Genomic DNA, 26,066 nt, shown 5'->3' on the forward strand with positions numbered 1-26,066 from the left:
CCCAGCCTCCCGGCCCCGCGCGCCACCCCCGCCACGCGGTCCGGCTCGGGCATCCACTCCGCGGCCGACGCGGCCGGTGCGCAGTGCTCGGCCGCCTTCTCCGCGCGTCCCCTCTCTTCGCCTCGCCTAGCTGGTTCGCTTGCTCCCTCCCGATTTGGGAAGGCGGCCGCGGGGCGGGCGGGGGCGGGCGGGGGAGGGGCGGGGCGGGGGAGGTTGACATGTGAGCGGCTAGCCAGCGGCAGGTGGAAAGGCGAGCGGCATGGAGCGCGTAATAAGAGAGTTGGAGTCGGAAAGAGCCGCCCCAGTCGCCGGGGAAGCGGGCGGTCAGTGCGGGCTACGGCGGCCCCCAGGCTCCGAGCGCCCGCCCCCGGCCCCGGCCCGGACCCTAGCCCCCGCCGCCCGCTCCCGCCCCGGGCCGCCCAGCCGGCCCCGGGTCCGAGCTATGCGCCGCTGAGCGCCCCGAGTGCGCCCCCGCCCCGGACCGTACCCGGGCCCCGGCCCGCCCCCGCCCGGCACCGCCCATGGCCGAGGCCCCCCCGCGCCGCCTCGGCCTGGGCCCCCAGCCTGGGGACGCCCCCCGCGCCGAGCTGGTGGCGCTCACGGCCGTGCAGAGCGAGCAGGGCGAGGCGGGCGGGGGCGGCTCCCCGCGCCGCCTCGGCCTCCTGGGCAGCCCCCTGCCGCCGGGCGCGCCCCTCCCTGGGCCGGGCTCCGGCTCGGGCTCCGCCTGCGGCCAGCGCTCCTCGGCCGCGCACAAGCGCTACCGCCGCCTGCAGAACTGGGTCTACAACGTGCTGGAGCGGCCCCGCGGCTGGGCCTTCGTCTACCACGTCTTCATGTGAGTTTGCGACCCTGCGCCCCCTCGTGTTCCGGCGATCCTGCCCCGCGCTGTCCCCACGCGAGCCTGGGCTCCCTTGGGACGGCGCCCCGCCCTGGCCCTGCCTTCATCCCCTATTCCCTGCAGCCTACCCCCAGCCCCCACCGTTCGCCTCCTGGGCCCAGCCCCGTTTCTGATCCGCCCCCCAGAGCCTGAGCCTGAGCCTGACCCTAACCCCTGATGTCCCCATCCTGATCCCTGCTGGACCTCACTTCTGACCTCCCCCCACCTAAGTCCTTATTTCCATACTGATCGCCTAGCCCTGGTCTTCTGTCCCAGGTACTCCCCACACCAGCTGCTTGTCCCTCATCCACTCTGCAAAGTCTGAAGCCACTGAAATGGGTTCCCTTTTCCTCTTCTCCATCTCTGCCTCCTTGTGCACAGAGGACTCCTTGGCTCCCCTGGAAGCTTCATCACCTCCTCCCCAGCTCTGTAGCTATGATGGGCTCCCACCTGGGCTCCCCTTGGAGATGCCCTTCTCCAGGGACAGCCCTCATCCCAGCTCAGGGCTGGCCCCTGATTGTATGTGTTTCGGGGTCCCTGTGAGCCACCTGGGCCCTAACACTCATGTATACTGTGTCTGAGTTTGTCTTCACTCTGTCTTCTCCTCCACCCTCAACTTCCCAGTGGTAGCAGCAGCTACTCTGCCTGCCCTGCCTGTCCTGCCTGCTCTGGCAGCTCAGCCCAGCTTGCCTGCCTTGCTGGCCGGCAGCACCAGGCCTGGCTCTGGGCGCTGGGGAAAAAGAAAGAGGAGAGGGGTAGGTTTGGAAACACTGAAGCTGCAGGCCCTCTCCTCCCCCTTGTGGGGTTCCTCCAACTTTCAAAAACACTGACCCCTCTTGGATGTGAAGAGTGAATTTTGGCAGCTCAGAGCTCAGTCTTGGGAGATGGCCTGGCCCAGCCGTGAACATGAGAGGCCCCACAGATATCAGTTGAAGGGCTGGGCCTGGTGCTGGGACGCTCAGAGGTGCACAAGAGACCTCTGGTCCCTGGAAAATGTGCTGCTGTTAATCCCTTGTCATCACAGTCAGAGAGAACCCTCTGGTGTTAGTGTCTCCTGGGTGGCCCACTTGCCTGTCCACCTGACTTATTTGTAGTCCTTCTTATCTGGCTGTCCCTCTGTCAGACTGAGTTTTCACCTGTGTGTAAGTTGGCCAGACTGTTCATCTCTCCACCTAACTGTCTGGCAGTCCTTCTGTTTGTCTGTTTCTGTCCCTCTGTCTGTCTTTCCAGTTATCTGTGTGCCTATCTGCCCATCTTTCTGTCCACTTATCCTCCTGACCATCCATTCTTCTTGCACTTGTCTTTTTCTGCCTGTCCTTTGGTCTGTCTTCCTGCCTGTCCCTCTGGAGCCTGCTTGCGTGCCTCTGCCCCATCTGAACTGGGCCCACAGAATTTCAGAGGTGAAGGGGAAGAAGAGGTTGTCATGGGGTGGAAGGGCAGAGGAAGAGAACTCTCTCAGCCATCAAGTACCTGTTGGTGCAGCCTTAACTGTGTGTAGAGACCCCCCAGGCTGAGTAAGACCAAGGGGCAAAGAGTTGGAATTGTTAAGGAGGTGTGGTTAAGCTTTGGGTCAGGGTAAACGGTTAGGAATGGCCCAACCCCTAGTGTCCACTGGGGGTCCTAAATGAATATTTCTTTTCTTTTCTTTTTTTTTTTTGAGACAGAGTCTCATTATGTTGCCCTTGGTAGAGTGCCGTAGCGTCACAGCTCACAGCAACCTCAAACTCTTGGGCTTAAGTGATTCTCTTGCCTCAGCCTCCCAAGTAGCTGGGACTATAGGCATCTGCCACAATGCCCAGCTATTTTTTGTTGCAGTTGACATTTGTTGCAGTTGTTTAGGTGGCCCAGGCTAGGTTTGAACCCACCCGCCTCAGTGCATGTGGCTGAGAGAGATGCCCTAACCATTGTGCTATGGGCTCTGAGCCTGAATGATGATTTCTTGCTACAGAGAGGACTATTGGAGTGATGAAGGTTCAGTGCTGGTGGAGTTGGGGTGAAGGGCAAGAGACTTCTCACTAAGAGTGGCTGCATGGCCCAAGGAAGGTGAGATACAACAGAGAGTGGCTGTGCCTGCCATGGGCTCCTCTTGGGAGAGATTTTTCCAAGTAACAGCTGGGCCTAGAGAAGCCAATAGGCCCTGAGGTGGGAGACCTTAGCCCTTGGGCTTAGTCCCTCAGCCCCCACGAGAGTCACTGGAGGTGAAGGACCTGCTGCCTGTCTCCTGGCCAGCTGCTGCTGTTGCCTCCTCTGGAAGGTCCTCCCCTTCCTCTCCAGAAATTAAATCCGCTGACACCTTTACCCCACATCCTGCTGTTTCCGGATGCCAGGAATGCTGGCACACCAGGGGCATGCTTGTCCTGACCACTTGTCCCCAAGAGGCTAGGGCCAGGCATTTCTTGGGAGCACTGAGAGAGGAAAGGAGGTGTGAAAACATACCAGTGTTGAGAGATTGCAAGGAATTGATTATCTCTCTTAGAGGTCAAAGGGGGCTGCAGGGTCAGGAGACCCACCCCCTGTGTGCCCTGTGGCCTTGGGTTGATCACTGGGCCTCTCTGAGCTTTAGATTGTCAATGTGGGGAGAAACTTCAGCTTTGTGGGCCTCCCTCTTAGATGAGGTCATGGGTGGGAAAGTGCTTGGTGAGTAGCAAGGGCCGGAGTGTAAGAGCCAGTTGTTATAATTGGGGCTGGGGAGGGGCCCACACAGAAGGTCTCTCCTGTTCTTGAGGAGCTCCAGATGTGGGGTTTCTTAATCACTCACTGCAGGGTCTTGTGTGTGCCTGCCAGGAATTACTTCCTGCTGTTGAACTTTCTAATCCTCTTGGTGGACTTTTGACCGTATCCTTTCCCCTTTCCCCAGAGGCAGCCCAAGTGAGGGGAGCCCAGTGGGTACAGTTAGCTAGGACCCCTTTCCCAGACACATAGAAGAGCCTGCAGGAGAAGGGCTTGGGAAGGAGGGTAGGATCTGAGGTGAGCAGGCCCATTTGCCCTGGGACACCACCCTCACACCTACCAACTGGGCCCCGCTAGGCCACACTCAGAATCTGCACCTTTCTGGCACCTGGGGGTGGGATACAGCCCAGAGGACAAACCCTGATCCAGCCTCTCCTGCCAGCAGCTGTGGCCTCTGGAAAGTGAGAACTGAGGGCTCTGTCTTCTCCTTGTTGAGATCCAGAATGAGGGGTCGCTGGGCCCCTTTGCAAGCTTTCCTTCCTTCTCTAGGTCCTCAGTTCTGTCACCAAGCCCCAAACACTTCCCTGTGCCCCAGCCCCTGATTTAAGTGCTCAAGTCTTCAGAGGCCCTGCTCTTTGAATTTTAAGAAATACCACCTTGCTTTGCTATCTGAGCCCCTGGGAGGAATGCTCACCCCCTTGCTGCATCCTCTCAAAGGCCACACCAGCCTCCCTTGAAGTGAGAGGGCTGGAAGGGAATGAGCAAGACCCCATCTCCCTCCAGCCTCTCCAAGCTTCTAGGAGACACTTGCACTCCCAGCCCCCAGCTGCCCAGCAGACTCTCTGTGTGAAGGTTTAACGCTCTGTAAACATCCTCCCTCAGCCTTGTCCCTAGGGTCAGAAGCTGTGGGAATGGGGAAAGAGGAGGTGGGGGCAGCTCCTGAGGTCCTTAGACTCCTAACTCTAGACCCCTCCCTCCAGAACGTCCCCCTCTGACCATCTGAGAAAGAACATAGCCTGGGTTAGAAATAATCCCAGCAAAGTGTACCCAGGATCCTCAGGTATCCCTGCTCAGTCAACCCTTAGATTTTATAGCCCCATTTTGCTTAAGAGAAAAACTGAGGCTCTGGAGATCAAAGTCACATGGTAAATTAGTGGCAGATGCAGAGGTCCAGAACCCAACACTCTTGACTCTAATCAGGGACTGTTTCCTGTGGCCACTTGGCTAGGCTCATGGGGTTTGAGCTGAAATCTCTGATGGCGGGTGTGGCACTAGCTATGGCTGGGCACTATGCTGAGCACGCTTTCCAAACCATTCTCACTGCGTGCTTCAACAGCCTGGCTAGGTGAGCACTGTTATCCTCCTCATTTGACAGGTGAGGAGATGGAGACTTAGGAGAGCTCACTCAGTTAACGTGGACGGGCCTGGCCCAGAGCCGGGTCTGACTCGGAGCCATCATTCTCTACACCTCAGTCTCAGTCCCCACCCCAACCCCAGGTTCCTCAAGAGCAGCACACCTGTCATCCATCTCTCTGTCCCCAAACCACAGGCAGCAGGGGTGAGCAGTGATTGCAATTTGTGGAATTGAGTGTTAAATGCCAGCCTCACCCAGTACAACCTGGCTATCTCCCTGCTGCATACATGCTCACCGCGAGGCAGACTCACATGCACAAATGCACATGCAGCATACATGCAACGGAAAGGAAGTGAGTGCACAGCCGCCCCTACCTTTGCCCTGAGTTCACAGACACATAGCCAGAGTCACACACCCCGGCCTGTGGCTCCAGCCTGGACCCCTAGGACAGAACAGAGCTGGATCTGTTCTTTGATTTTTTTTTTTTTTTTTTTTTATACAGAATCTCACTCTGTGCCCTGGATAGAGTACTGTGGCATTATAGCTCACAGCAGTCTCAAACTCGTGGGCTTGAGCAATCCTCTTGCCTCAGCCTCCCGAGTAACTGGGACTATAGGTGTATGCCACAACGCCCCGCTAGTTTTTCTATATTTAGTAGAAATGGGGGTCTTACTCCTGCTCAGGCTGGTCTTGATCTCCTGAGCTCTAGGGATCTGCCTTCCTCGGCCTCCCAGAGTGCTAGGATTACAGGTGTGAGCCACCTGACCATTCCTTAATTTTTTTGCCTTCCCCCATCCTCAACCTCAGGGCTGCCCTTATGGTTCTGTATGTATTTGTGCATCCACCTAGAAGGCCAGCCTTAGAGCCACAGCCAGGGCTATGCTTCCTAGAACTTCAGCGGCCTTTGCTCCTCCTGGAAGACCCTCTCAGGTCTTTTCACCCAAACTTTTGGTGTACTTCTGGGCACACCAAGGCACAGAAGGGGGCAGATACTCATCCAAGGTCACACCTCATGAGTCAGTGGTGAAACTGTGCCAAGAACCCAAACCTTTGTCTACCATATCAGGACTTTAGATAACAATTTTCTTAGCTCTAGCCAAGAGGGAAGACTGATGCCCTAAGAACTTTGCCTTGTGATTAGGAAAGTCTTTAAGAGTGACCCACATTTTTTGTGCTGCTGTTTTTCAGCCTGTCTTTTGTTTGATCTTTGTAGGGAGTGGGAAGAGACCATCCTATTCCTAAACTGCTTCCCTCCTCTCCATTTTGGTCCCCTTCATGTTTCTTTGCTCCCTTCTCCCCAAGTTTCCTTTTGGGGTCCCTGCAGCAGGTTAGAGCTCTCCTTGTCTGCCTACCCATCCCCAGCCCCATAGTATATTCATTCTTACCATTGAAGAAGCCCTGCTGGCTCTCTAACTTCAATCTGTATTGCTGCAGAAGCCTGTAACCTCTGGGTGTTGGAGCCAGGAGTGTTTCAAGAGGTGATTATTCTTGGGCTGATGGCAGCACTTTGAGTGGGTAATTAATTTAGGGTTCTTTGAGGCAGTCAAAGAAACTGAAACTGCCTGGGAGCAGGGAGAGAGGACAGATCTACAGAACTGGGCAAAGCCCTTCCCTTCCCAAAAGGAAGCCATGCAGGGAACTTCCCCAGACTTAGAGCAGCCCACTTGAGGTTCCCCTACCTCCCCTGCACTGATCTTTGGGCAAGTCCTTGGGTTAGGAGGCCCAGCAGGGAATTCTGAATGTCTGCCCTGGGGACAGCCCCTGGTGTGGGAGCTGAGAGGCTGGGGGTGGGGGAAGAGTGGAGGCTTGAGTGTAGAGCATGGGTTCTGAGTCTGACACACTTGGGTTCATTTCTGGCCCTACACTTAGCAGTCATGTGACTTTGGGAAAATTACGTAACCTCTCTGAGCTCCGTTTTTTCTCATCTGAAAGATGGGAATAATAATCATAATAATACCCACCTCTAGGGTTGTTAGGGCTAAATGAGAAAAACCACCAAACACCGTGCTGGGTACAACTGTTAGCCATTATCCTCCTTGCCATTGTTATTATGGTCATCGTCCTCATCATTCTTTTTCTCTGGGGAAAGATTTGACAGGTATCTTTAGCTCAGCATGATGAGTATGTCTGGGCGTGCCCTGGAGAGAGGACTGTGTCTGCCCATATTCCAGTGTGAGGGGCTCTCCATGGGAGCCTGAGGTCGTGTCCTTTGGCTTCTGTGGAGCGTCTGCTGTATGCCATGCCCACCTGATCTCTGACGTACCTTCTCCCATGTAACCCTCACAGCCACAATCAGGCACCATCATCCTTAGGTCATGTGTGAGGAAAGTGAGGCTGAGGGAATGTTCCTTGCCAGTTCAGGGTCACATAGATAGCGAATGGAGGACTGGGCCCAGGGGTGCTCATCAATTTGTTTCTTCCTTCATTTGACATATGTAGTTAAAGAGCGTCAACTCCATACCAGGCCTAGAGAAGCAGAGGGAGATAGACCATGCCTGTGCCCTGCCTGGGAGCTGGTGGGGACACCGTGAGGAAGCTGCGGAGCCTGCAGGGCCACCAGCCTCTACTGCCTCGTCTCACAGGGCGCAGAGAGAGGTCTGCATGTGGCTGGGAGTGCATGTGGGGAGGAGGGGGATGCCAGAGCATCCCTGTGAGGCTGAGGTTTGGACCTCATTATCTATCACTGGCAGCTATCCTGGCTCCAGGGAGATGGCAGTGCAGCCATGGCTCTCAGGGACAGCCTGGACTCCTGGGAGAGGAGGGCACACTCCCAACTTCTTCTAAGCACATCATCTCAGAATGAGAGAATGGTGTCCCAAAGGATACCCAGAGATCTCAGTTCTCACTGGAAAGGTACCCACACCTACTCAGTCCCAGTCCCTGGGCCTCAGTATCTTCTTCTGTAAAATGGGCCTAATGGGAAAGTGGACCACTTGGGGCTGTCTGGCACAGAGCAGTGCTGGCTGAATGAGAAGATCTGCTGTCTCAGGACCTTGAATTTTGTAGAGTTGGGAGTGGGGAGTTAGTCTCCAGTACCTTCTCCTGTGGCCCCTCAGAGGACAGGGCTCCAACAGCAGCTCTGAGAGGCTGGGGGGAAGGATGCTGATCAGACCGCTGGGACCCCCAGAGATCCCCCCTCAGTACTGCAGGCTCTCTGGGCAACTCTGTCCCTAAGTGGGATCTGTGTGCCCTGGGGGTTGTCACCTGGGGAGGGGTGAGGACCAGAAGGGCAGCCCCAGGCGGCAGACTAATTGGGCTGGGAATCCCTGGCTGGTGCCTAAGGGAGGGAGGCAAAGGGAGCAGGGAAACTCAGCAATTCCTTCCCTCTTCCTTCCCTCCTGGAGATTTGGAGAACAGTGGGTGGAGCAGGGTCTCTGGCCTAGGGGCTGGAGGGAAATCTTGGGGCACACTCTTCTGAGACTCCTCCGATACCTAGGCCAGGTAGATGGAACAGGGAGAAAGTTTGCAAGAGACAAATGGAGCGTGGACCCACTGAGGCAGAAGGGATGGAGGTCAGACAGTGGGACTGCCTGATATCCAGGAGGTCGAGTGATATTCCCTGAGGTACTCTTCCCAGACCCCTGTCTAGCTGGGCTGGACAGTATTTGCTCTAATGGCACCTATTAAGCAAAGGAATGGCTCCTTTTCCCCTCAGTCTGAAGAATGGAGGGTAGATGCCAGCTCTCTCTGAGCCCAACTGTGGGGGTGGAGAGGGATCAGATCAGGTACCCACGGGCTTTTGGGAGGTGGCGGGGAGGGTCATAGGCTGTACCTCCTCCACTCTTCTTTCCCTGCCACTGTCCAGGTCACTGTCTTTGGGTTTATTTTTTGCTGGGTTTGTCTGTCCCCAGGGAGGGGAGGGGTAGGGAGAGAAGGAGAAAGGGAAGGAACAGTTCTGTCAGCATAATCCCTGGGTGCCTCTGCTCCTGCCCATCTTGGCCCAGCTGCCACTCTCTGCTGGAGGGACCAGACCCGGGCAGAGTGGGGACCCAGACCCATAGAACTTCCTCCCTTGGGGGCAGGACTGCAGGTCAGGAATAGGCTTTTCTGCCATGATCCTTTCTCTGTACTTCCCTGCTATAGAACTTCAGAGTCAGAGGACCTCAGAGCATGAGCAGATCCACAGGATTCACTTCACAGATGGGGAAACTGAGGCTAAGAGAAGGGACCTGATTGCCCAAGGACACAGCTCACATGGGTGCCTTCTCCACCGTCTCTCCTTATACTGAAGGAACAGGAGGATGCTGCCTCCCCACCACTCCTGTTCTCTGAGGGCAAGGAACAGCACCTGAGTTCATTCACCCATTTCATTTGTTTCTAACCTCAGGATTGGTGGGAGAGACAGAAGGGGGGAAGAAAGTATGACCCATGGCCCAGCAGAGGGAGGGAGGTGCAACCTGGGGGTGCAAGAAGGCTGAGGGGAATATCAGTCCTCCTTCATGCTTTTTATACTTAAAATATATATATTGGCCAGGAACAGTGGCTCACACCCATAATCCCAGTATTTTGGGAGACCAAAGTGGGAAGGTAGCTTGAGCCTAGGAGTTCAAGGCCAGCCTGGGCAACATAGAAAGATCCCATGTCTAAAAAAAAAAAAATTAGTGGACATAGTGGCACATGCCTGTAGTTCCAGCTACCAGGGAGGCCGAAGCAGGAGGATCACTCCACCCCCAAAGTTGGGCTCAGAGGGAAGTGGCATCTACCCTCCATCCTTGAGCCCAGGAGTTCAAGCCTGCAGTGAGCTATGCTCACACCACTCACTCCAGTCTGAGTGACAGAGGGAGACCCTATCTCAAAAAAAAAAAGCCCTATTTTCTAGATAGGGGGATTAAGGCATAAAGAAAGTAAATAATTTGCCCAACCCTCAACAAAGTTGATAGGTGGTAGAAGCAGGACTCAAATGCAGAATGTGGCTCTCTGGGAGCCATACACTTAGCCTGCACTCAGCGACTGCAGCTGGCTGCCTCCCCCAGAGGCCCTTCCTTCCTGAACACACCTTCCCTTAGCTTTCCTCACACCCACCTCTCTGGCTTTTCCCTCTGGGCTCTGTTAGCAGCTCTGCCTCCTCTTTCTGCCCCTCGAATGTTGGTACTATGTCCTGAGGGCTTGTTCTCTATGCATAGTTTTGGGCAGTGGTCTCATGCACTCCTGCGACATCAAGGGTTACCTCCCTGATGACAGCCACCCCCTCTGCAATTTCATCCCTGAGCCTCTTGCCTCTTTTGCTCATCCCCTGGGCTTCTCAAAAGTCAGCACCTCTCTCCAAACCTGTCCTTCTCCCTTTGTCCACCTGACAATGACCCCACCCACCTCCAGTGCTCAAGTCAGAAACCCCTTTCCCACCTGTACTCTTTGTTCTTCCCCTAAGAAATTACTTAGCGTCCCAAAGTGTTGTGCCATTTAATGCTCTATGTATCCCCTCTCCCACCCACCCTGCCATCATCCTTCAGTCCCAGTCTGAGCACTACCTCTTCTTGGAGGTGCTTCCTGCTCTCCCTTATCCCAGGGCAACTTTGCTCCCCCAGCCCCTTTAGTTCTTTGCTTTTCTACACTGGGCTGTGAAATCTGGGAAGGTGGGGGTTGGGCACCATGGTTGGCCCGTGTTGGAAATTAGTGACTGTTTCCTGAGCGAAGAATGAAGGTGGCATTGAGGCCGAGTTGTAAGGATAAGAAGGGTTTTGCCAACTAGAGAGAAGTGGAGAAAGGACCTTCTGGTCCTTTTGTGTGGGGACACTGAGCTGGAAGCTCCCATGATTTTTATCCTGAGTGCACTGTAGGTGGAGGAAGAGCTAGAGTAAAGGCTGCAAGGTGTTACCCTAACCCCTGTGTCCTGAGATCTGCAGTATCTAGTGTGTCCTGGGCCCTGAGGATGTTGACTATCAGGCTATGGAGGTGGGTCTTACACCATGAGGAGCCATAAGCAGTAATAGGACAGGGCAGGGACACTGGATGGAAATCAGGGCTTGATTGAGCTCTTCCTGGGCAAGTGCTCTGCAAACACTAGGCCGTCTAGTTCTCCCAGTACATGCCATGTGGCAGCCTCTGTTTTTGTTCCCATTTTATAGACAAGAAACTGAGACTCAGAGAAGGAAAATAAGGCACAGCTGTGGTGGAGTCAGGACTTGAACCTATGTCTGTGTAACTGTTAAGTCCAACCTCCAAATGGTTCTCCAATTCTTCAGCAGACCCGTGGCAGTTTTTAGTGGCCTAAGGCAAAAGCTAGAAAAATAAGGACAATGTGGTGACTCTTTCATAAAGCTAAATTTATTCTATTTAAAGGACTGTCTGTTAGTATGAGATTATGTCCCTTTTATGAAATGATGGGCTGGGAATTTTTAAAAAATGTCCTTACTTGGCAAAATAAAAAGTTGACAACCTTATGCAGTCCCCAAAGAGTTTTGGAAATTTCACCAATGCGTAAAATTCTTGAGACTGGGTGCCATCCTGGCTCCTTCCTCCTGAGCTGTGAGGCCAGAGAAGGAGGAATTGGGAAGGGGATGGGGAAGCCTCAGGCCCTGCCCTCCCAGGAGCAGAGCATGATGGGGGAGAAACAGCCCAGGGCTCTTGCCAACTAGAGAGCAGTGGAGAAAGGACCTTCTGGTCCTTTTGTCAGCCAGAATCAGGCTCATCCCTCAGTTAAAGGTGCATAGGACCAGGAGTTGGCAGGCTGGGGTTTTGCCGCCTGCCCCTGCTTCCTGAGGCTGTGTGATACCAGGCAGGTGACCCAACCTCTCTGAGGCACCCACTTCCTTCCACATAGAATGACAGTTACCATCTCTACCTATGCACCTCACAGGGCCACCTCCTATATCAGGTGCTTGGTAAACTGCAAAGTACTGTGAGGAGCAGAGCGGTTGTAGTGGGTTTAATATTTTTATATTTTTATCTTCCCATAACAAGCTCCCACTCATTAAGGGCCCTGAGCCCCTTATCTCCCCTCACCTGTACTGGTCTGAGCCCTGAGGAACAGACACTGGGGGTGAAGGGTGGCACACAGACTCTGTAAAAGCAGGTTAGCTGGACGAGCAAGTCCTTTCCTCAGGAGCCTCTGGCTCAGAAATGCACCCACGGTGGAGGAAAATAATGTACTTACCGGAGCCAGGCTAGAGTTCTAAGTGTGGAGTTTGTCGAGTAATAAGATTCATAGTCTAATCCCACCGGATATTGTGCTAAATACTTTTCACATATTGCTTCGTTTAATCCTTCCAAGAGCCCTATGAGGTGGGTCCCATCATTATCCCCATTTTGTAGAAGAGGACACTGAAGCTTAAAGGTTAAGCATGTACCCTTGTCACACAGCCAGTGAGTGGTGAATGCCAGAAAGATGGGAATTTCTGGGCTCAGTTCAGACAACCGAGTGTGGGGAGTGCGCAAGGACTCTATGATGTGAGAGGGCGGAGCGGCTTGCAGGGCTGCAGTGGAGGGGCCGGGGTGGGGGTGGGAAGGCAGCTTCCAGCAGTCACCTCCCTCTCTGAGTCTCGGCCTCCTCCTTAGCTGTGGATCTCAATAATAATAAAGATAATAACAGCATATCCTTATTGAGCATTTATCCAGATGCTGCTCCGAGAACTTGCCATACCTTCTCTCACTTTTTCCTCTTAACAACCATATGAGGTAGGTGCTACTGTTAAGCCCATTTTTCAGATGAGGAGAATGAGGTACAAAGCGTTTAAATAACTTTCTTGGGTGTAGATAGCAAGCCCAGGATTCAAACCCCAGAAGTCCAGCTCTAGAGGCTGTGACCTTACCCCCCCTAACTCACCCTGAGCCTGTCTGCAAGCTGCTAGGGGGGTGACGTGAGGAGGAGTTAAGCTTCCAAGTCCAATGTCCTGCCCCTACTCCAATTCTACATTCGGGACTCATTCCTTCCCTCTAGCTCTTTAATTTGGGAACCCTTCATGGGAAGTGTTACCCATGGGTCCAAGCCTTGGGTCCAAGCCTTAGGCCAGATGCTGGGACAGAGCAGTGAATCAGACTCTCCCTTACTCCCTTGGGGTGGTAGGCCGTGAAGCTGGCAGTTACCAGCAGGATGTTAAGTGCCATGTCGAGGCAGCATGGAGTCCTGTGGGAGCCCAGCACAGAGGACCAACCCCAGCCCTGAACTGGGAATGGCTGGGAAGGCTTCCCAGAGGAAGAGGCTTATGTTGAGATCTGAAAGATGAGTAGGAGTCAGGCAAGGAAGAGAAAGGAACAGCAGGCAGAGGGACTTGCATGGGTAATGACCCAGAGGTGAGGCTGAACAGGGCATTTGCAAAGAAGAATAAGAAGTCAGGGGTGGGTAGAGGGAGGGGGATCGGTGGGATCACACCTGTGGTGCATCTTACAGGGGTATTTGCGAAACTTGGTAAATGTAGAATGTAAATGTTTTGGCACAGTAACTGAGATAACGCCAGAAAGGCTATGTTAACCACTGTGATAAAAATGTGTCAAATGGTTTATGAAGCGAGTGTATGATGCCCCTTGATCATATCAATGTATACAGTTATGATTTAATAAAAAAAAAAAAAAAAAAGAAGTCAGAGGCTCGGCACCCATAGCATAGTGGTTATGGCCCCAGCTCTGAACTGAGGCTTGTGGGTTTGAGCCCAGCCCAGGCCAGCTAAACAACAATGACAACTGCAACAAAAAAATAGCCAGATGTGGCGGGCGCCTGTAGTCCCAGCTACTTGGGAGGCTGAGGCAAGCGTATCACTTGAGCCCAAGAGTTGGAGGTTGCTGTGAGCTGTGACACCGCTGCACTCTACCGAGGGTGACATAGTAAGACTCTGTCTCAAAAAAAAAAAAAAGGAAGTCAGAAGAGTGAGAGCCAAGAAGAGGCAAAAGCTGTGCAGAGAAGAGGCTGGGACATGAGCTGGGCCCAGCTTGACGGTGAGGGTGCCCAACTGAGGAGCAGCAACTTCCTGAGAAGAAGATGGGAAGGAACTGAAGTCGGTAGTAACATGAGCAGATTCCTATTTTAAAAACTTCTCTCTGGGACTGGTGAGGAAGATGGTACAGGGGAAGGACTCCAGCAGGGAGCCTTGGCCTCCTGTTTCCTCTGCCTGCCCCCAGGACCTAGCCCTCCAAGTGCCTCCTCCAGAGCTGTCCAGTAACCCTGCTCAGGGCCCAACATGGCCCAGAGCCCTAGGACTTTGCCTGTAGGGAAAGTTCAACAGCTTATGCAAACCCTGCCCTGAGGAGAGGTATGTGTGGTGCCTTGGAATTGGAGCAGGTAGGTACTGGCCCTGAGGCTGTCTGGAAAAGTAGCCTGGGGATATGTGCTTGAGGTTCATGGGGTCCCTAGAACAGTGGTCTTAGAACGGCCACAGGAATTTGGCCCAGATAATGGAGGGATGCTGTGAAGGAGGGGCAGATCTTGGGCACTCAGCCTACCCCAGCTCTGATGTCCGTTCTTTTCTTTTTCTTTTTTTTTTTTTTTGAGACAGAGTCTCAAGCTGTCGCCCTGGGTAGAGTGCTGTGGCATCACAGCTCACAGCAACCTCCAATTCCTGGGCTTAAGTGATTCTCTTGCCTGAGCCTCCCAAGTAGCTGGGACTACAGGTGCCCACCACAATGGCCAGCTACTTTTTGGTTGTAGTTGTCGTTGTTGTTTGTAGGCCCAGGCTAGATTTGAACCCGCCAGCTCTGGTGTATGTGGCTGGCACCTTAGCCCCTTGAGCTACGGGCACTGAGCCATCTGATGTCCCTTCTTTACTTGCAGCTCAACGGAATGTGGAAATGACTGGTCTCACTTAGCCCCCTCTTTCTTCTGATGAGGAAACTGAGGCTCAGAACAAGACAGGAACTAAACTCAGATTGGCAGTGAACCCTGTACCAGAACCCAGGCTTGGTCCAAGCATCTTAGTTGTCCCCAACAATGATAAACAACAGTGAACTGAAAACCATTCTGGAGAGTTTCATGGAGGCTGGTGTGGGCTCTGGTCACATCCCAGAGCCTTGGGCCAGAGTACCACTTTATGCTGGGGAAGAGGTCCCATCTCTTACTTGATGGTCCACGGAGCACTTTAAGGCTTGCCTGGCCCATGGCTGGGTTTAGTCATTGTTTGCTGAATGAATCCCATTGAATTCCCATAATCACCTTGGAGGAAGACATTGCTCTATTTGATAGACTCAGAAGGGAGAAGTGACTTGCCCAAGGTCATTCAGCTGAGATGGGACTGAAGCTTAGGCATCTGGGTACATATCTACATATCCCTCACAGGCACAGCCCCAATTTTGAGCCTGTGGTCCTAGTGAAAATCAGCCGGTGTCCCAACCAAGACCCACCAGTTGGCTGGGCAGTTGTGTGTGTGTGTGCATGCGTGTTAGGCTGGGCTGGCCTGCTGTCTGGGACTTAGCTCACACCAACCTCTGTGACCTGTGTTTGGACCTGGCTGTAGCTGCTGCCTCATGGGGAAGGGGACCTTTCCACTTGCCCTTCTGTTGGCCTGGCTGGCTGCAGAGAGGAACCGGCTGTGGTGTGACCATGAGGGCATCTACCAGCCCCTCCCTTGATGGGATCTGGCCATCTAATGCCCTTCACATGACAAGCATGGGGTGGGGGGCACTGGAGTGGGAAGAGGGATTTGCACTCTTCTAATCCAGGGGATGCATCCCTCCCCGTGTCTGGCCAGGGCCGTGGGAGAGGTTTGTCCCTGCCCTATGCCCAGTGGCCCAGCTCAGATCCCTGGCTCACACCCAACTCCTCTGCTTGGGGCCTTTGCCTGTCCTGCTCATGCTCCCCACCCTTCTACTATGTGAGCACAGTTAGGATTTAGGGGGGCAAATGCTGGGGCATTTGGGGCCATTGGAAGTGTAGCACTGTGTAGCATTTGGGGCTGAAGAATGAGGATAATGTTAGGGAGGCTTCGGGCTCATGTTGGTACACAGTTGGGGGAAGATCATTGGGGTACAGAGCTGGAGTGTTTGGGGCTAATCTTGGGCCACCCCTCCTGGAGAAATTTGGCTACAAGTCAGGGAGGCAAATGTGTGGGCCATGCCCCCCCTCGCTGAGCAGTAAACATGGCCGTCACCCGGGAGACTGGCCCAAACATCCCGGCCCCCCACAGTTATTTATACCAGGACTCCTTCTCCTTCTCTGGCCTGGCCTGGCCTCTCGAGCCACTCTTCTGAGCTGGGTGACCTGAGTTGAGGGTCTAGCCCCCTCTCAAGGCAAGAGGTCCCAGCAGCAGGCCTGCTTACCTCAGGGACCACTACTTCCCCGTGGTCTATGCCATTGGAAACCTTTGGTCTTATCAATCAGAAATGAGCTCCCAGGCTTTGGGTAGTTCATGGAGACAAAGGCCTAGGAGAGAGGCAGGAGACCTGGGATCATGCCCTGGACTTGCTCTGACATGTAGCATGAGTGTGGTAACTGGCACCCCTGTAACCTCAGCTTCTGCCTATGGAGGAAGAAGAGCTTTTCAAACTGTTGCAAGCAGTAGATATGGTTCTTTGAATCAAACTTGACACAGAAGCACAACACGTAAAATACGTCAAAGCAGGGCTGCTCTAAGTGGAGTTGAGGGTAAGGGCCCAGAATTCTGCCTACTCCGCCTATATGGTGGCCTCACATACCAACCTGGAGGCTGCACATGGCTCTCCTTGTTTTAGAACACAATGCAGCTAACCTTGAAATTCTCTGCCAAATACTTAAAGTTTACTTCTAGCACCTACATGGGCCCTTCCCTAGGTTCACCCTCCCAAGGGCTGTTGGAGGTCCTAGGCCCAAGGGGAGCAGCCTAAAGCACAGGAGGAGTGGACCCAGGGCCCCTCCTGGACAGGTGTGGGCCTAGTGTGGGAAGAGAATCTGAGGATGGTAGGGTAGCAGGGTGTGGCTCTCCCCTCCCTGCCAGATTTAACTGTAGGACTCCAAGGAGTCTAAGAATTTAAATTCAAACCTGGCCTTCCAGATTGTTAAGAAGGTATATGTGTCAGTAAGGATAGAACACGTTTTATTTAACAGCTTGTTAACTTGATTTAAACTTTTAAATATTTATCCTGATAGTATGTGGATCTCCATTTATACTCTTTCTCCAGCTCCGCTCAGTGTTGGATCAGTCTTCCCTCTCCTGCCCACCTCTGCAGCAATCCCAAGGCAACATTACCCAGAACTCTCAGGCTTCACAGAGCAGTGCAAACTCGCTGGAGCTCAAGGCCCAGGTCATCAGGTTCATTCCCTGAACATCTGAGTCGGAGTATTTACTTGGGCCAGTCTGGGGGTGTGGTGGAGTCAGACTGGCCCTGCTTTAGAGAGGTGGACCTCATGAAGGGATGAGTGGGTAGAGAGAGGTACGAACAGCTTCAGCACAGAGACTCTATCAAAGATGGTCTCGAGGGGGCCAGAAGGAGCCCGGATCTTAGGTAGAAGGGGGTTATCCCAAGGAGAAGAGAGAACACATTTGGGCATAAACAGGGTTTGGGTAACTAGAGTGTAGCTTGTTGCTTAGGGTGTATGCAGCCTCAAACACTCGTCTAAGGAGCTTGGGTTTTAGACTCTAGCAAGAAGCCATTGTAGGATTGTAAGTGGGGAAGGGACTGAGGAAGGGATGCTCAGACTGCCAGGTAAATGGACTGGGGTGGGGATGAGGGACTGGAATTGTGGTGGTTAGTGAAGAGGCTGGCAGGTGGAAGGGTGAAGGGGCTGAGTCTTGGGCTGGCCAGGAGTGGGGAACAGGGAGCAAGGAAGAAAGAGGTGATCTTTTTTTTTTTTTTTAGGGACAGAGTCTCATTTTGTTGCCCTTGGTAGAATGCTGTGACGTCACAGCTCACAGCAACCTCCATCTCTTGGGCTTAGGCAATTCTCTTGTCTCAGCCTCCCTAGTAGCTTGGACTACAGGCACCCGCCACAAGGCCTGGCTATTTTTTTGTTGTTGCAGTTTGGCTGGGGCCGGCACCCTACTCACTGAGCCACAGGCGCCTTCCATGAAAGAGGTGATCTTAACTTTGCCTTGTGGAACCACTTCTCTTACCTCCTTTTGTTGTCAATTCTTACCTCCTTTTCCCACCGTTCCACTGGCCTAAGTCTCCAGGCTGTGGAGAGGGGCACTTCACCCCAAACCTCCCTACCCAAAGCAGACTACTTTGCATAGGTGGCTAGGTGGGAGGCCACAGTTGTGAAAGTGACTTTTTCCAGTTTACTGGACCATTCGTTCATTTACTCATTCATTCACTCAATGAATATTTACTGAGAACTTACAAATACACCAAGCCCCCTACGAGGTGTTGGAAAGAGATTAGTGAATAAGAAAAAGTCCTTGTGTTCATGGAGCTGCATTATGAGGTATAGGAGGACTAGAAACTGTAACTGTCTGTGGTGTTCACCCTCTGGCTCTCTGTGCTTGTGTTCCTGGGTGCCTGGGATGCTGACTCCAGGGACCACCCATCTCTGGGCCTTGGGGTCAGGAGCTGGGCTCAAGCCTAGTTAATTCTTCCCACTCATTCCTGACTTTGAACACCCTGCAAGGACCTCCTGGCTTCAGTTTCTTTGTCAAGTGGAGCTTTGGGGAGATTCTAAGGATGAGGGAAGGGAAATCCTCACCTCCATTATCCTCAATTGGTGAACAATGCCTTTGGCTTTCATAGGAGGTGGAGGTGGGAGACTCAATATAATCATCATTATAAACATGAAATAATAATAGTTGCTACTTATTGTGCTCCCTGTGGACCAGCCTTATGTATCTTCTCAATTTATTCCTCACAAGCAGTTCTGTATGGTTGGTACATCTCTCCCCATTTTCCAGATCAGGAAACTGAGTCTGAGATGAAATGACTTGCTTGAGGTCACACGTGAAACTACCCGATTCCGTGACCCCGTTAGGACTGTGCCATGAAGGTGCTGTCTGGCACCTGCCCTACCTGGGCACTCAGCCTTGAGAGTGAAAACCCAGCCCTTGCCCCCTCCTCCACTCCCCCACCCCGCAACGTCCCCTCGGGTTGGCACCATCCCGAGCCTGGGCACTGGGTCCTATGACCCTGGCCAGGGAGGTACCAAAGGCCAAGACGACTCAGGGGCCTTGGCATCTCTGGGTCCTGGGGCGCTCAGTCCCTGCACCTGGCATTAGTGGGTGGGCGAGGACCTGGCGATCGGGGTGTCATGTCCCCCCTCTCCGCCCCTGTCCTCTGGACGCGGCGGCACCTTCACACTTTCCGCTTGGCCCGCTGCTCGCCTTTCAGGCCGCTGCGTTTTCAATTGTTAATTTGGAAACGGAAAAAGAAGCCGGCTAAGTGGGGGGAGGCTGTCGGGAGGTAACCCGAGCCGCAGCGCCGCCCCCACCCCTCCCTCACTCAGAGGCGGGTGTCGGAGAAGCCCCGCCCCATACAGTGCTGGCCCGGGCCACGCCCACCTCCAGATCCCGCCCCCGACGTGCCCCGCCCCTTCCACTATGCCCCTCCCAGGCTAGAGGCGGTCTGGCTGCCGCGACCCCAGGGCGCGGAACTTGGCGCAGGCGCCTCTGCTAAAGAAGAGGCCCCTACAGGGGAAAGGGGCAGAGGGCCGTGCTGGGGAAGTTTTTCAGGAGCCCTCCCTCCAGAAACTCCACCCTTTTTCGAGGAGCCCTGCCTGGTGTCAGCCTCCTGTGTCCCGAGGTGAACCCAATCCTTTCTGCAACCTCTGTATGCAGGGTTCATTAGGGTGAAACCCCTTGCCTCCAGACTGCACAAGACAGACGAAGAAATTAAGTCCCAGACAGGGAAGTGTGCTTGCTGGAGGTTATGCTGCCAATGCAGAGCGGAGTTGTATTCAAGTCCTGTTCATTTGACTGTGATGCATTTGGGACTCTTTTCCTAAGTTAGAAGAGGAGGGGGCATCAGGACCAGAGATATAATTTGTCCCTTTCCCTTGATCTTCAGCACTGTTTCTAATAAGTTACTGGAAGTTCTGCTTTGGTCTACTCTGCCTTCTCCTTGTTATCATTATTTAATTATGGGAGAGTTTTGAAGGTAGAAGGAGGTCCCTCTAAACTTTCTTTGCAAATGAAAAGTAAAAGAGCCTCTTCTGGAGACTCCAAAACATTGAAATCCCTGAAGACTGTCAGCTTCAAGAGCTGTCCAGGGCCTCATTTCCCACTTGGGAAGCTGGAATCATGTGTCCTACACGGATCAGTAAAAAATAAGACCCTCAGAGACCCCCATCCAATCCCTTCTTCCTGCTGAGGAGTAAGCTGAGACTCAGTTTCCCAAGTCTTGAGCTGACTGGTGGCAGAGGCAGGACAGAGAACACATGGATCCAGGATTTTAGCTCTTTCCATGTCCCTGTGCTTCCTTCTTTGCTGCCCCCAATCCTGACACCTCTCTCAGAGCCAACAAACAGCTTCCTGGCTTTTAGAGAACTCCCAGCTCAGCTGGAACTGCAAGCTGGCAGCCTTTCCCTTTACAAGATTTGGATGTCCTGTGCTTAGGAGCCTCCCAACATCTCTGCAGGGGAAGGGGCAAAGGGCCATGCCAGAGAAAGAGTCCCTCAGGAGCCCTCCCTTCAGAACCTCCTTCTTCCACCTTAGCTGTGGAATAGGCCCAGAGAAGCTGATCTTCTGGTCTAAGGTCACACAGCAAGCCTTTCCCTGCTTGCAGCTTCCACTGGATTCAGTCTGGCTGGTCCTGGATGTGGGGTTCTAGGACCTAGTGTGGTTCTACTAGGAGCAAGCCTCTCAGGGCAGCTGCAACCAGCTGCCCCAGGTGTGGCCTGGGAGTTTGCATGCTGCTTTGCTTATTGGTAGTGAAGGAGTTGAAATCCCTTTCCCTCATCATGTCTCCAAACCACCCACTGGGTGGGGTCCTCAATGGCTGAGTCTAGAACTCCCAGGCTGGGCTCAGTTGTGGCACCTGAGCTCTGCAGAGTGCCCTGCCCTCCCCAAAGCTCCTGTTCCACCCTGTCAGCTTTTGTTGGTACTCTCTGTGCTGGGTGTACTGAGAAGCAAGTGGCAGGGACTTAGCTCTTTCCCCTGTCTTAGAATCTTTCCTCTTTCCCCCTCCCCCACCATAGTGCAGGTCTGCTGAATCAGAGGACAGAAGGCTTTTTGGAGGTGACCCTAACCCTTGCCAGGCTCAAGTAGCTAGGGAACTGGACAATCCTTGAACCTAGTGCCACCTGATTACATATAGCAAGGAAGGGCAGGGGCAGGGATGAGGGAAGTTTTGAGAAGGAGTGAGAGAACGTGCCTGGATCCTTCCACAGAAAGAGGAGAAATGGAAAGACCATTATCTAGGAACTGGAAAATCTGGGGACCAGGCCCAGCTGTGTCTTTAATCTACTATATGATCACAGGTTGGCCAGGCCCCTTTAGGACTCAGTTTCTCCATTGATAAGTAAGAGGATTGGTTGATTTCCAAGGTTATCTTTCAATACCAAAATATAGTCAGTATCTGATCATGTCTTGTCACCTCTACTTCCCCTTTACAAGCCACTGTCATCTCTTGCTAGGATAATACCATTAGCTTCCCAGCTCACGGTGGGGCAAATGTCATTGCTCCCCTCTCCCCCACTATAGTCTGTTCTCCACTCAGCAGTCTGCCTGATCTTTTGCAAACAAAAGACCAGTAGAGCTCACTCCTCATCTTACTTGGGTTAAAGGCCAAGATCCTGACCATGACCAGTAGAGGGTCCACTTCCCACCTCCACTGCCTCTCTGCCCTCACCTTCTACCACCTTCTCCTTGCCCACTCCACTCTGAGGCCACCTTTTTCTTGATGGTTCTGGAAAGCACTCTTCTGGCTTGGGTCTTTTGCACTTGTCTTTCCCCCCAGTTCGGAATTCCTTTCTCCTCCTGTCACCTGGCTCACTCCTTCCTTGATCTTTAGTCAAATGCTGCCTTCTCAAAGCTGCTTTCCCTGACCACTCCCATACCTTGTTCTTTTGTCCCTTTGTCCTCCTTTTCCACTTAATTTTTCTCCACCATCATCTGACAACTTGAATCTTTACTTGGTTATTCATTATCCATTCTCCCCTCCCAGAATGTAAACCCAATGAAGGCAAGAAAGTTGTCTGTCTTTGTGCCTGGCTCATGGTAAATGCTCAGTGAATACCAACTGAATGCATAGGGAGTCTTGTGTGGCTCTGGGCCATGCAGATCCACATGCTGCCCACCCTGGTTCCTTCATAACCACCCCCCGCTCCCCCCCCCCCCCCCCCGCAGCAGAGAATGTTGAGCCTCAAAACCAGGCTGGGGCAGCAGGGTGCACTTGGGAGTGCCTTTGAGAGGTTGCCCCATCTCAGCAAACTTTACCAAACACTCATTGTGGGTCAGGCACAGGGAATTCAGGATGCAAAGTTTATGACCCCTACCCTCAAACAGCTGTCAGGTGTTGAGGTACATGTCACAATGGAGGTGAACATAAAGGTGGGATGAGGTTAAGGGAACACAAGGTTGGGGCTCCCACCTAACTTTGCCTCCAACCAGTTTGGGGAAGGGCAGACACAAGATGGGGAGGGGTAAAAGCCCTGTGTGCTGTTGTGGGAGACAGAGGTATAATGTAGTGCTAGGTGCCAGATTGGACACTGGGTGGAGAATAGCAAGGTGTCTGGTTGGATGGTGCCTTCTCTGCAGTCATATTAAGGAGCTTGCACCTGACAAGCAAGTCAGTGGATTTCACACTTTTTAGAAAAGCAGTGAAGCTCTTCATTCAAATGAAATCTTATGCCAAATCCAGCATGTAAAACCCAGCCACTCCAATCCACAGGGAGCTGCTCAGTGGAATGGAGGGAAGGGTTCCATTGGCCATCTTGTTTCAGTTTCTCAAATCCTGGCTGCCTCTACTCTACCTGTTAGTTCCCCTGCACTTCCATGGCCTTGTGCTTCAGAGCCCCACAGCTTCCTGCTTGAGAAGTCAGTGCAGTGTGGCCATCCCTTAACAAGTGAATAGCCCCCACTCCCCATCCACCCTTGATGTGTTATTCAGACCACTTACGTGGTGCAGCAGGTGGTCTGGCTGTGGCAGAAGGAAGCAGAGAGAACAAGTTGAAAGTTTGGGGGCTGGTCCAGGAGGGAGAGGCTGAAGCTATTACTCATCAAATACCTTGTCTAAAAGACACCACCTTCCATGTCCTAGTGGGACAGAGACCACTCAAGTTAGCTCAATAAAAGTTGGCATGTTGGGGTGGAGGACAGTTATGGTAAGGAAAGAGAAGAACTCTTGAGAGGCTTCCATGGTAAGAAGCACATCCAAGATTCATGGACTGGAGAGTAGGAGATGAAATTCTAGGGTGTGCGGTCTCTTAGCTGCCAGCTTTTCTCTGTGGTTCTTAGTTCCATTCCTGAGAAAGACAGTCTGATTGGTTTTGGTTTAGACTAATTATGGGTGACCCTTCTTTGGTCAGTCTCTAGCTGTAGAAGAATCAGCCGTAGCCAGGAGAGCCTCATGGACACTGCAAGAGGGCCCGGCTCAGGGCTAAGTGGCACTGAAATCTAGCCTGTCCTCAGGAGTGGGGCCGCCCAGAGAAAGGACACTTGTTTCTAAAGGGTCCATCTATAGAGAGGTCAAGTTAGTATAACTCATCAGGCTAAAGGGAACGCCTTTTTCTAATTGGTCCTCCAGAGAGGGTATTTTTTTTCCTAGTTTGTACTACGTGCTTGCAGCTGCTATCCCTCCAGGGACAGCCTCAGAAAAACTAGAACTGAGCTGAAAGCCAAAGTTCTCCTTTCCACCCCACTGCTGGAGAGTCATAAGGCTGGAGGGACTTTAGCCATCGCTGAGAGTCTCCCCACTTTCATGTTGTGGACAGGGAAACTGAGGCTGCGTCAAGACCTCATCCTCAGCCCCGAGCCCCAGTGCAGGCCTCTGGCCCAGAGAAGCAGCAGCAGAGGCGGCAGCCGTGGTGTGGGGCCCTGGGTCACGTGCTCTGGCTCCCTTTGCCATATTTAGAATCGCTGGATCAGGGGAAACTTCTCCTCCCAGCCCCTGAGGATTCTTGGAAAGAACCTCGCTCTGAGGCCTGGCTTACTGCCCCTCCCCTTTGTCCCCCCTGTGAGAGAAAGTAAGTGCCCGCTCTCCCTGGAGGAGCCTGGGCCCTCCAGGCCGCCCTGCACCCTAGTCAGGAAGTGCTGGTCAAATCTAGCTGAAGTCCCTTCTTCAGTATCAGCTCTGTGCAGGGCTTTAAAGGTGGTGAGGGCCATGGCTTTTGCCCTCCAGGAACCTAGGCTCAATGGAGACAGATGGGTTTTGGGGTCCTCCAGCTGAGGAAAGACAGAGCTCTGCCTTTGAGGTCTTAGTCTGGGGAGCAAGAAAGGAGTCACACACTTCCCAGGCCAGATGCAGAAATCAGGGAGCTCACAGGTGGCAGGGAAGGCCCCTGACTTAGCAGGTATGGGAATACTAGAGAGAGGGAAGGAATGAAGGAGGTCCTGGAGGAAGGAAGGGAGTATAGCCTGGATCTGCATTTAGCTTGGCCTTGGTGGAAGGGGTTTCCTTACTAGATAATCATGCTTTAAAAATAATAACAACTGGGCGGTGCCTGTGGCTCAGTCAGTAAGGCGCTGGCCCCATATACCGAGGGTGGCAGGTTCAAACCCGGCCCCGGGCTGAACTGCAACCAAAAAATAGCCGGGCGTTATGGCGGGCACCTGTAGTCCCAGCTGCTCGGGAGGCTGAGGCACGAGAATTGCTTAAGCCCAGGAGTTGGAGGTTGCTGTGAGCTGTATGATGCCATGGCACTCTACCAAGGGCCATAAAGTGAAACTCTGTCTCTACAAAAAAAAAAAAAAAAAAAAACAACAACAACAACTAAACAAACCCCCCAAATGTACATGTTGAGTACCTGCAAGTGTCCAAGTCTGTACACTCATCCTTGCTGTTGGGGGTAATGGCCTTGTGCTCCCATGGACTCTTCTTCAGGGCCTGGTCAGCTCCCTCTCCCAGCCTCCATACCTCCCCCACCCTACCCTGCTACCTACCTCTTGCCTCTTCTTCACAGAGCCCCTGGAGGGTGGGAGCTGTCTCAGCATCCTTCAGCCGCCTCTCCCACCTGATCACCTACCTGTTGCAGTGGAAATTGGAGGGGTTCTCCGCACAGCACCAGCTGTCCCTGGCTCTCCATCCAGCTTCCCAGCTTCCCTAGGGATTTCCTCCCACTGATCCCTCCTTCTCTTTCCCGCTTATCTTCAGTTTCTCCTTTTCTGTTCCTCTTCCCACTCTGGCTTTCTCATCTTAAAAAAAAAGAAAGAAAAAAAAAAAAGGTTCTCTGTGCCCTTACCTTCCCCAGCTACTGATCTCTGCTTTTCTTCCTAGCAGTCTTAAAACAGTCACATCTACACTCACTGTCTCCACTCCCTCTCTGCCCCTGTCTCTCTCACTGCATCTGGGCCTGCTCTAGTCCTCCCTGCCCTCTGAGGCTGTCCTTGTCAAGGTACCTGGTGATCAACATGTCATCAAATCCAGAGGACACTTTTCGGGCCTTATCTCGACCTCTTGGCAGCATTTGACACGGTTGTCCGTTCCCTCCTTCAAGCACTTTCTTTGCTTGGCCTCTGACACATCTCTTTTCTCCTTTCCCTCCTGTCCCTCCAGTCTGGGTGGAGAGACTCTTCCCCACTCTGCACCACTGAGGCTCCATTGGGTCTCCTCCTGACTTTGTCACATGCTCTCTGGAGCTGTCTCAACTACTCCCATGACCTCAGTCACCACTTCTGCCTCAATGTCCCCCAAGTCTGCCCCTCCAGCCCAGGTCTCTCTCTTCATACTCACTGAGTGTCTCACCATGTCCAAAAGGGAACTCATCACCCCATATACCTGCTCTTCTCCTGGCGTCTCCCCTCTCCCATGAGGTCACCCATGGCACTTTCACCCGTCTGGTGCACAAACCAGAAATAGAGGAGTCATTCTCTCCTGTTGTCCTCGTTTCCACCCAGTCACCAAGTCCTGCTTGCTGCAGTATTCTCCAGTCCAGTCCTGTCCCTCTGTTCCCTGCTGCCACCATCCGGCCCAGGCTACCATCCTCTCCTATCTGAGTTATTGTGGAGCCTTCTGTTTGGGTTCTCACCTCCTCTCATCCATGCTCCACACTGCCCCTGAGTGGTGGGCCTGAAACGCTAATCACACCACATTATTCCTTTCCTTAAAACTCTTCAAAGATGCCCCAGGACCTTTAGAATAATGTTCAAAATGCCTGAGAGAGCCAGTCAAGGCCCTGGACCTTGCCCTCTCTGGTTTCTTCACTGCCTGCTTTTCTTTAGGTCCCCACCAGGGGGGACTACTGGC

General features: G+C 53.1%; 1 protein-coding gene across 2 annotated transcripts in view; it reads left to right on the top strand.

Annotated features, from left to right (window-relative positions):
• The first annotated feature begins 215 nt into the window (after positions 1 to 215).
• KCNQ4 (potassium voltage-gated channel subfamily Q member 4) overlaps positions 216 to 26,066 on the top strand; it is a 56,088-nt gene continuing 30,237 nt past the window's right edge. The window contains exon 1 of one of the 2 annotated variants that reach the window (XM_053576266.1): positions 216 to 835. In XM_053576266.1, coding sequence (XP_053432241.1) covers positions 522 to 835 — 314 coding nt within the window. In that variant the 5' untranslated portion in view covers positions 216 to 521. The remainder of the gene's footprint in view (positions 836 to 26,066) is intronic. The other variant, XM_053576267.1, reaches the window with a different exon arrangement.

This window comes from Nycticebus coucang, chromosome 22 (genome assembly GCF_027406575.1).
Source record: "Nycticebus coucang isolate mNycCou1 chromosome 22, mNycCou1.pri, whole genome shotgun sequence".
NCBI classification, from domain to species: domain Eukaryota; kingdom Metazoa; phylum Chordata; class Mammalia; order Primates; family Lorisidae; genus Nycticebus; species Nycticebus coucang.